This window comes from Artemia franciscana, unplaced genomic scaffold (genome assembly GCF_032884065.1).
Source record: "Artemia franciscana unplaced genomic scaffold, ASM3288406v1 PGA_scaffold_23, whole genome shotgun sequence".
NCBI lineage: Eukaryota > Metazoa > Arthropoda > Branchiopoda > Anostraca > Artemiidae > Artemia > Artemia franciscana.
In genome coordinates, this window is record NW_027062649.1 from 2,409,991 (window position 1) to 2,423,773 (window position 13,783).

The 13,783-nt window shown below is 36.3% G+C and overlaps 1 protein-coding gene across 1 annotated transcript in view; it reads right to left on the bottom strand.

Annotated features, from left to right (window-relative positions):
- Positions 1-13,783, bottom strand: part of LOC136041461 (Ig-like and fibronectin type-III domain-containing protein 1) — a 259,166-nt gene that overhangs the window by 100,778 nt on the left and 144,605 nt on the right. Inside the window, exon 11 of the mRNA XM_065726145.1 lies at positions 3,481-3,613. Within this exon, the coding sequence (XP_065582217.1) occupies positions 3,481-3,613 (133 nt within the window). The remainder of the gene's footprint in view (positions 1-3,480; positions 3,614-13,783) is intronic.

Here is a 13,783-nt window from a genome sequence, read left to right on the forward strand (position 1 = left end):
CCCTTTCATATACGGAGTAATTTCTGTTCGTTTTAAGTTTTAATGTCGCTCCTTACTTTCAGTTAAAAAACTTGTTTTTATTATTTAATATGTCAAAGGATCCAAGTCTTTTTTACAGCTTAATTAGAAGACTTGAAAAGAACTTGAAGTAGAACTACCGAACTTGAGTTTTCCCCAGCCCTCATTTATTCTATCTTCAATAAAAGCAATCGTAATCTGTCTCCTTCTAAAAGTTCTTAGTTGGTACCAAATAAACTTTATCCTTTCAAATTAAGATCTTACTATATTAAATTAAAATATGGAATGAATGGAATGAATATGGATAAAAACTGGAATGAATCCAGTTCTGTCAGCAACCATCAGTATGACGAGCAGTTCTCAGAACAATTTTAACATTACTAAACCAAGGATTCATTTGTTTTCAGTTCCCTCAGCATAAGACATATAAAGAAATACTATTAAGCAAACCTAGTTATTCTAAAAAGCATACTTCGGTTCCTAATAGGTTAATATGTTTGAAATATATCATGGGAATTTGGAGGGGGGGCAGGGGGCATCTGAACCCCCTAGAATTTCAAATTTATGCTAGATATGGCTGAAAAAGCAGATGGTTGAAAAAACTGATGGTTAAAACAGTAGTTGAAAAAAGATAAATGGCTAAAAAAATAGTTAAAAGGTAGATCCTTGAAAAATACTGGAAATAAACAGCTGGATAAAAACTGAAAATAAACTAAATAAAAGTGAAACAAGAAGCAATTATACATAATGTCTTGGAAATTTTTAGCTCTAATCCAAGAATATTAATGCTGAATTTTATTGATGATTTATAATTTTTGATGATTACTTATTCATAAAGATTTCATAGGTATGATAGAACTTACTGGTAATGTAAGGGTTTTGTGAACTTCTAATATAGCTTCAGCTCCGCCGCCCATCCTTCATCACAGAATCGGCTGCTCGCCCCCCTAGACAAGAAGCTACGTACGCTTAGCAAGCATAATAGCAAACATAATGTTTCTAATATGCTGATGTGATATATTATCAGTTCCATATCAGATGAAACAATTCCATATGGTATGTTATCAAATTCATTTGTTTTCAGTTCTCTCATTATAAGACATACTAAGATATCAAACAGTTGGTGGTAACGAACTGTAGTAAGGAGCGACCGGGCTCAATAGTAAACGAAACTTTAAAAAACGAATTTTGGTACAAATTGATACACCAAAAGAATTGGATTTTTATGATAGTTTTAAATATATAAGTTTAATCAAATTTAGTCTTACTCATCAAAAGTTAAGAGCCTGAGAAAATTTGCCTTATTTTGGAAAAAAGGGTAAAACACCCCCTAAAAGTCATAGAATCTTAACGAAAATCGCATCATCAGATTCAGGGCATCAGAGAACCCTACTGTAGAAGTTTCAAACTCCTATCTACAAAAATGTGAAATTTCGTGTTTTTTGCCAGAAGATCGATCACGGGTGCGTGCTTATTTGTTTTCTTTTTTTCCCAGGGGTGATCGTACCGACCCAGCGGTGCTAGAATGTCACGAGATGGCTTATTATAACGAAAATTAAAAGTTCTAGTGCCCTTTTTGAGTGGCCAAAAAAATTTGAGGGCACCTAGGCCCCTTCCCACGTTCATTTTTTCCCAAAGGCAACGGGTCAAAACTGTGAGATAGCCATTTTGTTCAGCATAGTCAAAAACCTAATAACAATGTCTCAAGTGACGACTTACTCCCTCAATGTCCAAGGGGGAGGGTCTGCAAGTTAAAAAATTTGATCAGTGTTTAGGTATAATACTAGTTATTGGGAAGTGTACAGACGTTTTCAGAGGGATTTTTTTGGTCGAGAGGGGGGTTGAGGGGAGGGAGTTACGTGGGAGGATCTTTCCATGGAGGAAAATGTCATGGGAGAAGATAATTTCCTCGAAGAGAGTGCAGGATATTCTAGCACTGTTTAAAACAAAAATAAAACAATTCAAAAATAAATATGGAAAGTTTTTTAAACTGAAAGTAAAGAGCGACATTAAAACTTAAAACGAACAGAAATTATTACACTTGTGTTTTCATGTCCTCCTAAATACCTCGCCCTTTACGCTAAAGTATTTTTAGTAATTCCAACTACTTATTCTACGGCCTTTGGGATTTAGGGGTCATTCTTAAAGAATTGGGACAAAATTTAAGCTTTAGTGTAAAGAGCGAGGTATTAACGAGGTGGAAAACCCCCTCATATACATAATAAAAATATACAAATACAGAAGTTCGTTATGGAAGTTAATTCGCAAGTTACGTCTATTTTCCACGAATAAAAACGTTCGTATAAAATTAAAAGTTCTAGTTGCCTTTTTAAGTAACCAAAAGATTGGAGGGCAACTAGGCCTCCCTCCTTTTTTATCAAACTATTCCGATAAAAACTAAGAGAAAGCCATTTAGCTAAAAAAATTAATATGAAATTTCGTTTTAATTATTCATGTGCGGACAGTCAAAATAAAAAAATATATTAATTAAAAAACGTTCAGAAATTAAATGAACAAAACAAGTTTTTTAACTGAAAGTAAGGGGCGACATTAAAAATAAAATGAGAAGAACTTACTTCGTATATTAAAGGGGCTTTTCCCTCCTAAACACCCCGCTATTTACACTAAAGTTTTTTACTGTTTTGAAAATTAAAGTTGAGAGAAAGAGTCAAACTTTAGCGTAAAGAGCGGGGCGTTGAGGAAGGAAAAGCCACTTTAGTATACGCAGTAGTTTCTGCTCGTTTTAAGTTTTAATGTCGCTCCTTACTTTCAGTTAAAAAACTTGTTTTTTTCATTTAGTACTTTTAAACATACCCAATTATTCTAATAAGTACAGCCTGATTTTAAAAGGTTGATATGTTTCTAATAAGCTGTTGTGTTCAACAGATTATACTAATAAGCATAACCTGATAATAACAAGTTGATATGTTTCTAATATGGTGATATGTAAAGATTATTTTTCATTTTGATTGTAAAATGCCAATAATATACTTGTACTTGTTAATTTTTGTTTCATTTTTTTCTGGTAATAGTGCTATTCATTTCATTCAGAAGGTATTTCATTTCATTCAGATTTAATTCATCCTAGGCCCTATGAGCTCTGGGCACTCTGTTCGGAAAATTAAACCTATTTTATGTGCTTATATAAATAAATTTTATTAAAACAATCTTAATACAATTCAAATAAAGATCATTAAAAATTTATTAATAATGATCTTAGTAAATATCAAAGAAAATCTTATCTAATCACTTTACCATACCCTTTGGATTTTTTAACGTAATTTGAATCCCCTTTTAAGTCACGTGGTGCAAAAGGTCTTTCCAGCAGTTTTCACACATTGAAAGTTTTTATATTGCAAACCCTATATTCAGTTTTCTCATAAACAATTTGCTGGAGATATCAGGTTCTATTATATACACTTTAAACTTTCAGTAGTGTTTCATTATAAAACTTGGTCTTACCTTCGGTAAGTTCCAGTGAAAGATGGCAAAGTTGGGGCTTATATTTGAAACTTCCAGATTTCTTGGCTCACTGGGTAGTACACCGAAGCCTTGCAAAACACAATTGCTCAAATCATCCATATATTGAATACACCTGAACATAAATAGGTGGATAAAAAGAGAACAGTAACTTATTTCTCACATTTCATTTTAAATTTTAAAGAATGTTAAAAGTTTTAAAGTAATTGTTTCAAACGATTATGGCCTGAAACATTGTACAAACACAAGAATGCTACTCAAAATAAAAGTTAAAGCCAACAATGACAAATATTGTTTTACGATGAAACACCCAATAATTTTTTGATTTTGTACTAATTTCATTAATATAAAATATGCCTGAAGTACGACTCAAAGAATGATAGCAAATTAATGGCCTTTTTAGCTTTTTTTCAGGTGAATACGCGTAAAATTTTGAGTAACAAAATTTAAATATCACGAGGAGAGAATCATGAGCTACATACAACAAACATCTGTATGTACAACTTCAACTCGTATTATCAGCAAATAGTGTTTTGTCTCAAGTCCGCCACTAGAAGAGCTGTCCCCTCTGAGCGCGTGCGAACGGGTACTCGCAACTCGCAATCCCTTTTGGAAAGTTGATCCTAAAGTGAAGATGACTAAACAAAAAGCTAAGTTCTGGCTCTGTATGTGGATTAAATAATTTTTTTTTTTTTAAATGAAAGTAAGGAGCAATATTAAAATTTAAAACGAACAGAAATTACTCCGTATATAAAAGGGGCTTTTCCTCCTCGACGCCTCGCTCTTTACGCTAAAGTTTGACTCTTTCTCTTAACTCTATTTTTAAAACAGTAAGAAACTTTACCGTAAAGAGCGGGGCGTTGAGGAGGAAAAGCCTTGAGGGCATGAATTCCAATTGGAATGGGGGAAAATAATGCAAGTTATCGTTTGAACACAAAATAGAATTTTTGGAATTTTAGATTCAAAGTTACAGGAAAGGAGCTGCTGATGGAAGACTGGATCATTTTTGGTTCAGTATTGAAAATTTTTAAAAAGTCTTCAAAAAAAGGACGCTCAAAAATCGATAAAACTAACCACGGTTTTCGGTACCTGAATATAAAATCTTTAGATCTGAAGTCAGGGTAGCAGATACTGATTTTGATATCCATGACAATGTGCCTATCGATTTTTCAATATCAATAGGGCAATTACGTGATAAAACTGTTAAGCTAGGAAAGTAGAATTCAATAATGGAGAAAAATAGGGGACAACTTCCCATTATAATGTCACCTCTACACCCCCCTCCCCCAAGAGCCAAAAATACAAAAGTCATGAGCTTCAAAGAATGACTTCAAAGATGAGAAAGCGTCTATGGTTGCCCTGACTTATATACAGGAACATATCATCTGTTTTGTTTATTGGTTTTCGAATTATAGCGAATTTAGCAACCCGCTACTCCAAATTTAGATTCAAAGGAGCACATAACTGGGTTCCGAAAACCGAATTCAGTGAAAAAACATTCAGACCCTTTTCCACCAAAAAATCTGCGATTTTTTTTCAACTTAGATGGTCCCCCTTTACTCAAAAGCTAGGCTTTTGGGTAAATGCTTTTGTGCTTACATATTTAAGTTGTAAGCTTTATCTAAAAACTGTTGGCCCTTTTCCAGATGAATCATTATTTAGTCTGGGCGTGTACTCTGTCTTTTCATTAACTGCACTGCTTCAAAAACAAATAGACTCAAATGACAGCATATAGGGGCATGGAAGACACAAATTTGTTGCCACCCTCATCCTCTCTTTGTCTAGAAAATACGAAGTTTCCTTGCTCACTCTTCCTCCTAACAAGGCGGTAGTTTCACCTCAATCCCCTCAAAAATATTTTTGAGATTCTACTTCTCACTAGAATTATAGTGCTTAAACTGGTTGACCTGTTAGGTCAACCAAGAAAGCTCCTCTCTCCACCCATGACATTTAATTTGGAGTCATCTTCCCCCTATACTGTCTGAAATTTTCATCGTCATCCGCCAAGCCATTCCTAAGATAGTGCAGATGTGCTATTTTTAAAGCCTAGATACATAAAGTCTTTATATTTACCTCTGCCCCCTCCTCCAAGCCAAACTTTAGGGTCCACTTCACCCAACCCTCCAATACCCATTGGAATTTTCAACTAGATCTCCCAAGCTTTTTCTAAGATGTTGTATATATTCTATTTGGTGGTTTGCTCAAGAACTTTCAGATACAAGTCTCAAGTCAAACTAAATAAAAAGCGTTTTGGTGCATTTTTGGAGGCCTGTGCCTCCAACCTAAGCTTAGGTTTGGGTATGAAATTTCCCTTAGCTGGGATCTTACGGGTGTTACTTTAAAGCTGTTTGAAGAAAAAACAAAGTTTTTTGGCCCCTTTTCTGACCGAATTTTTAGATAAACTTTTTTTCTATTATGCTATTATGCATTAGGGTCGTCTTGGTTCCGAGCCTCATGAGTGAAAATTTCAAGCCGTTTGAGGAATTAATTCGGGCATTTAATGGGTCCTGTTTCGGGTAAACCAAATTTTAGAAGGACGGGTTAGAAGGAGGGATAATTCAGAAAAATTAGAAAAAATGACATATTTTTAACTTACGAATGGGTGACCGGATCTTAATGAAATTTGATATTTAGAAGGACGTCGTGTCTCAGAGCTCAGAGCATAAATCCTGACTGGATCCGATGACAGTGGGGGAATTTGGAGGGGAAAACCGGAAATCTTGGAAAACGCTTTGAGTGGAGAGATCAGGATGAAACTTGGTGGTGGGAAGAATAAGTACAAGCTCTAGATACGTGACTGACATAACTGGACCGGCTTCGCTCTCTTTGGGGGAGTTGGGAGGGATTTCCAGCGCTTTGGCGAATTTGGTATTTCTGGACGTGCTAGGACGATGAAAATTGGTAGGCGTGCCAGGAACCTCCACAAATTGACTTGATAACAGACGTTTCCATGATTCAAAAATCTTGGAGGGGGTGGAGGGAGGGGAAATAGTTAAAAATTGAGGTATGTTTATCTCACGAATGGGTGATCGGATCCTAATGAAACTTGACATATAGAAAGATGTCATGTCTCAGAAGCTCCATTTTCAATTCGGATCGGATCCCAAAACATTGAGGCGTGGAGGGGGAAAACGGAAATCTAGGAAACCGAAAATCTTGGAAAACTCTTTGAGTGGAGAGATCGGGATAAAACTTGATGGGAAGAATACGCACAAGTTCTAGATACGTGATTAACATAACCGGACCAGATCCAATCTCTTTGGGGGAGTTGGGGGGATTTTTGGCGAGTTCGAGAATAAGCACAAGTTCTAGATGCGCAATTGACATAACCAGACCGGACCAGATCCGATGAACTCTTAGCTCTTGTTTTCTTTTGCACTGGTGTTTCCTTAACCACAATACGTAATGATATAGGTTACAAGCAAATCAAAAACAAGAAAATTATTATCCCTTTTTGGGTCCTCTGTGCCCCAAATTTTTATACATTAGGTTCCATTTGGTCCAAGGACTTACGTCCATGAGTTTCAAACTGACCTCGGACTAAAGTTTTTTTTTTAGCATATTCTTAGCCAATCTAGCACCCTCCCAGCACCCAACAGAGTGTGTTTTCCCCTTGGCCCTGCGAGCTGCCTGAGTCAACCATAGGCTGTATCTCCCCCATTTTTTTGTACATTAGGTTCCATTTGATCCAAGGACTTGCGTCCATGAGTTTCAAACTGACCTTGAACAAAAATCTTTTGGTAAATTTCCAGCCCATCTAGCACCTCCACTTTCAACAAAATGTATGTTCCTATTGGCCCTGGGAGTTGCCTCAGCCAACCACACACCCAAGATCAAACACACCACCTTTTCCACTATAAAATCTACCTTTAGACAATTTCCTTTCGGCATAGTTTATAGCACTTGCTCAAGGGGCTTTTGGGGTCGTGATTTTACCTGATGCACATTTATTGTATCTTCTAATTGTATGAACAAAATGGCTATCTCAAACTTTTGATTAGACATCATAGGCAGTTATTGGGAGGCCAGATAGCGAAAGCAGGGCACGAAAGGGGGACTGCACACCCTCCAATAACCTTAGAATCTTAAAAATAAAGCAGAACTGTCAATTTCCAATAAAACGAACTCCTTCCCAAGTTTCTAGAATCACTCTTTCCGTATGAAGTCGCCTGGTGAAAAAATTTCACGTAGAAGGGACATGACTCTTTACATTAACAGAATGCTATAACATTACCAGGGCCACACACTACAGAGAGGCAGGAGGTAGGGGGGCAATAGTCACTCCTTATTGCCTCCTATAATTCGAAAAATACCTTTTTCGATATTAACATTGAAACGAAATAAAAAAAATTACCAGATTAAAAATCTTTGCTACCCCTATAGTTTCGTGGATTGGTGCCCCTGAGCCTTACCTCTGATAGGAAGACACAAATCTATATCAGAGATCTTGGAATTTAACCGCTGAGGTCCTCTTTTGTGTATTGTGCGTATTATTCAGTATCTAATTTTCATATGTTTTCATGATATGTTTTTCTTTAAAGCAGTCTTTCACAGCTAGCTTTGACTCTATGCCAAAATTTATTTCCAGAAAGACTGCCTTTCTTATCTTTCCGCTCCATATACATGTTCCATATTGACCTCTCTCAGATTTTTTCTTTGAATTGCAGGGACGTTGCTTGGAATTCCAGGTTTTTCTTAGAATTCCAGGGGCGTAGACACGGTTGGTTGATCAAGCTCGACACTTTTCAATTACGTTAGGTTCCAACGAACCGTGTTCTTTTTTCACTATCGTCTTGCACTTGGATTTTAATACTTACCTAACTATTAATTACATCTGTGTCTTCTGTGATGGATAGTTTGAAACAATATTCTAAACCTGAGAGGTATCCTATTCCCTAAAGTTATCCTAATCCCTAAGGAGCCAAAGTTTTGGAGATCCCCTACCATTTAGCGTGATATTTTTCACTTTTACGAAAGATCGATGTGGGGACTCTATACGACACATCATTGCTTAGCAAAAGAGAATTCAGATTTATCCCAATCGACAATCGCGGTCAGTACTTTTCTCAGGAGTGATATTATTTGCAAGCAAATAGCCTATCTCCTGTATTTGTTTTTACTATTATTAACGGCTGAAGAGAGAATCCAGCTTATACAATTTTACTCACTGGATTACGGACGATCGGAAACGAGCGTTAATTCTTTAATCGGCTTTTCTCAGAAAGTGTTTTCTAGCCGGACAATTTCCCGCTCAGGTACGATTTCCCTTATACGTATTAAAATACGTAGTTTTAAACGGTTCCCTGCCCTAAATGCCATTAACACAGATAAGTAGAATTCTATGAAAAATATAGCATTTAAAGTTCGAGTTTATAGCACGCTGACTCTCTTCAAAAAGGGATAAGCTTTTTCTTTTTTTGGGGAAAGTCCCTTTCTGTTCAAAGTCCCATAAGTAGCTTTAGCCCTAATTTTTAACCTCTCAGTCTTCTGATTTTTTAACCACGGAAAGGTGGGATACCCTCATTCACCCTTCAGAAATGACAGTCCAGCTTGAAAACCCTTAGACACCATTAAATAAATAGATTCCATGCAAATAAACTGCTTCTCTCCACGTCAAAGATCTACTTGACTATCAAACAGTTCGTGGTAACGAATTGCAAGTGAAGAGCGAGCCGGCTCAATAGTAAACAAAACTTTAAAACATGGAATTTTCATTTCAAGAGTTGCATCAAAATAATCGGATTCTTATGCAGATTTCAAATATGTTTCAGCAATTTTGGTCTTAACCTCATAAAGTTACAGGTCTGAGAAAATTTGCGTTATTTTCGAAAAAAGGGGAAACAGCTCCTAAAAGTCATATAATCTTAATGAAAATCATACCATCAGATTCAGTCAACCAGTATCATAGAACCCTACTGAAGAGGTGTGAAGCTCCTATCTGCAAAAATTGGAATTTTATATTTTTTGCCAGAAGAAAGATAACGGATGCGTGTTTATTTGTTTTTTTTTTCCAGGGTTAATCTTATCGACCCAATGGCCCTGGAATATCGCGAGAGGGCTCATTTGAACGAAGTCTAGTGCCCTTTTTAAGTGATGAATAAAATTGAAAGGCAACTAGGCCCCCTCCCACACTCATTTTTTTCAAGTCACTGGATCAAAATTTTGAGATAGCCATTTCGTTCAGCATAGTTGAAAAACCTAATAACTATGTCTTTGAGGATGACTTAAACCCCCACAGTCCCCGGGGGAAAGGGTGCGAGTTATGAGCTTTGCCCATTTTTTACATATAATATTGGTTATTGGGGAGTATAGAGACGTTTTCAGAGGTTTTTTTTCGTGTGAAAAGGGGAGGAGGGTCGGGGTTACGTGGGAGGATCTCTCCATAGAGGAATTTTTCATTGGGGGTGATAAGTTTTCTCCGATTTCCTAGCATTATTTAAAAAAAAACCATCAGAAATCAAATGAAAAAACAAGTTTCTTCAATTGAAAGTAAGGAGTAGCATTAAACTTAGAACGAACAGAAATTACTGCATATACGGGTGGGTACGCCCCCTCGTTAATACCTCGCTCTTTACGGTAAAGTTTTTTTAGTACTTTCAAATTTCTTCTAACTAAAAGGCCTTTGTGATTCAAGAGTCATTCTTAAAGAATTGGAAACAAATTCGAACTTTAGCGTAAAGAGCGAGGTATTGACAAGGGGGCCTAATAATAATAACCTACCTAATAATAAGTCAAATCAAAGAGTTCGTGGTAACGAACTGTAAGTAAGGAGCGACCCGGCTCATTAGTAATCAAAACTCTTAAAAAAGCGATTTTTGATACCAATTGATGCATCTAACGAATGTGAATTTTATGCTGATTTCAAATACATGAGTTTTCATCAAGTTTAGTCTTACCCATCATAAGTTATGAGCCTCATAATATTTACGTTATTTTCGAAAAAAAATGGGGTAACACGCCCTAAAAGTCATAGATTCTTAATGAAAATAACACCATCAGATTCAGCGTATCAGAGAACTTTTCTGTAGATGTTTCAGGCTTCTATCTTCAAAGATGCGGAATTTTGTTTTTCTCTTTGTAAGAAAAAATATCACAGATGCGGGTTTATTTGTTTCTTTCAGGGGTGGTCGTGTTGACCAAGTGGTCCTAGAATATCATACGAAGGATCATTCGAACTGAAATCAAAAGTTCTACTGTTCTTTTTAACTGACCAAAAAACTTAAAGGCAGCTAGGGCCCCTCCCACACTCATTTTTGCCAAAGTCACCCGATAAATTTCAAGACTGCTATTTTGTTCAGCATAGTCTAAAAATCTAATAACTAGGGGTCCCCGGGAGTCCCCGGGAGAAGGGCTGCAAGTTGTGAACCCTGGCCATTGTTAATTTATAGTACTGGTTATTGGAAAGCATAGAGACATTTTCAGGGGTGATTTTTCTGATGGGGGGGGGGTCAGGAGGAGAAGCTTATGCGGAAGGATCTTTTCATGGAGGAACGCTTCATGAGGAAAAGGAACTTTCCATGAAAGGGGTGCCGGATTTCCCTGAATCATCTAAAAACAATAAGAAATTAAATGAAAAAAAGTTTTTTTTTCAACTGAAAGTAAGTGGCAATAGTAAAAATTAAAACTAACAGAAATTAATACAAATACGAGGGGGTTCAACCGCTCGTTCATACCTCACTCTTTACGCTAAAGCTATTTTTATACTTTCATAAGAGCTGTTTATCCTAATTAAACCCTTTGTGATTCAGGGGTTATTCTTAAAGAATTTGATCAAAATCTGAGCTTCAGTATAAAGAGCGAGGCATTGACGAGGAGGCGAACCCCCTCATATATGTAATAAAAGTATACAATTATAGAAGTTCGTTATGTAAGTTTATTCGTAAGTGTCATTTATTTATTACAAATAAATACGTTCGTAAATAAAATTAAAAGTTCTAGTGCCCTTTTTAAGTAACAAAGAAATTGAAGGGAAACTATGCCTCCTCCTTCGCCCCTTTTTTCTCAAAATCCTTTAATCAAAATTTCGAGAAAGCCATTTATACAAAAAATAGTAAAATTAATATGCAAATTCCGTTTTAACTATTCATTTACGGTGGGTAAAAACCCTACATTAATTCAAAAACGCTCAGAAATTAAATAAAGAAAACAAGGCATCAGTGGGATCATTACTTGATGGAACTGTTTATTTACTACCTCCACTTCAAATGAGAATATGTTGAATTATAATTTAAAGCCACCATAAATATTCCATCTGCGTAACAAATTGAGGTGTGACCCCGATAACAAAAAAAAATCGAGGTTAAAAGTTAGAGCAGCCCCTTGGCTTCCACTCAAACTGAGACTGCTCATTTAAAAGGTTATTCAATATCGACAAACTAGATTCTTGGCCTTTCAGTAGCTCACGTATTTTACCATTGAGAATAAGGCTCCAGAACTCCATAAAGTGTTCCCTCCTCCAGAACACTTAGATATCCTTAAGTAAACAAATTCCATGTAAATGCACTACTTATCTCCATACCAAAGATCCACTTGACAGTCTTATGCGAAATATCTTTGTCTAAAGAGTCTAAAGGCTCATTAACGAAGCTTCCTCACATACCAGAACTGCTCATCTGATTAGTGTCTCTAACAAATATAAGAGGGACGTGAGGATTCTCTAAATCAAATCAGTTCTGTAAAGTAGAACCTAAATGGATGCAACTCAACTCCACTACAAGAAATAAAGGAGAGCAAATGACTTAGTTTATGTGATGGAGAAGCACTTTTCTTGTAGAAAACAGGAATTAGGTAAAAGTTAGCTCTCAAGCCCAAACTGGCAATATGATTTCTGATTTTGAACATTTTCGACACAGAGACAAAACGGTTATTTAAAAGTGGTTTATCTACATAGATCTACTTTCTTATAAACATAATTCAGTTTATTTATAATCTGTCAAAACAAAAAAGGGCGCAGAGCTCCTAACTGACAGAGTACAGCATAAGGGAAAAAAGGAGAAAAACAAAAAGAACAATAACGAGAAATTGTACACTAAACAAAATTGAGCATTTTTTTTTAAAAATCATAGGAACATAGGAGATCAATCGTGACTAATTTTACTAAAAGAAGATTTAAAATCTATCACTCTTTTATCAACAATTGGAGCTGGAAAGATGCAAAAGTAATTTAGCAAATTTAAATAAATCCGGTGAATAAGTTCTTTTTTTGAAGCAGGAAATATTTGCCAAATAGGAGACAGAGTAAGAAGATGAGGCACAGTTAGACTATTATAAGGTTTAGAATTATGGAAATGACTAAGGAGTGAACATTAAAGACAAGCAACGCATAACCAATCCTTGTCCTTTTTTCAAGATTTTGGATGGCAAACTTAATAGTTTCTTTAATTGAATTTCCAATGGCCATTCCTAGGGAAATAAGGCTTTTACATAGGGGGATAGAAGTTTAAGGAAGTTGGATGGATTTAACAGAGCTTCCTTTGAAGTTGAAACCAATAGCTACAGTCTGTCAACATTAAAATGGTCTTCAAAGTAGTTTAAGAAAAGCAAAGAACTTATTCAGGGCGGTGAAATTGGTCCACAAGTGTCACGGTCAATTTAAAAATTGAAAATAAAGGTATCGTTTTATGGATCAGTGCGCTTGCGCACTGCCAATACGCATGCAGTATCGATCTGTCTTGGCTTTTTCTACAATTAGCCATGACTTGATGCCCACTACTATTCTATTTTAAATTATAAAATCGTTATAAACTTTGATTTTTGAATTTAAAATGGAGTCGTTGTTGGCATCAAGTCATGGCTATTTGTAGAAAAAGCCAAGATAGATAGTCCAATTGAGTGAGACGCAATTCTGGCATTAATCCCCCCTTATTAGGTAAAAAAAAGGTAAAGGATACGGCATTAGACTTTACAGTCCCTACCGGCGGTGCTGATCTCCGTTTCTTGGCCCTTCAGCCAGGAAGTGCAATGGGGGGTTGGGGGCCAACAATCCTGTGCTTTCACACACCCTTCCTGTTTACCTTCCCCAGATTTCTCCGGGTACCCATTTAAAGCTGGGTCGACTCTGGCTAAGCTTACAGAGTCACGCCACTGACTCCCGTCCCAAACTACTTATTGCAGTTACTTATTCTTGATAGAAATTATCCACTGAAAGCTACTGAATTTGGTGAACAAAGCTTTCTGGAACTGATTTACAACCCACACTAGGACAAAAGACGGCGCATTCAAAACACATCCATTCGTGGTAAGCTCCATATGGAAGCTTGCCAGGAACTCTCTGGAAATATTTTCT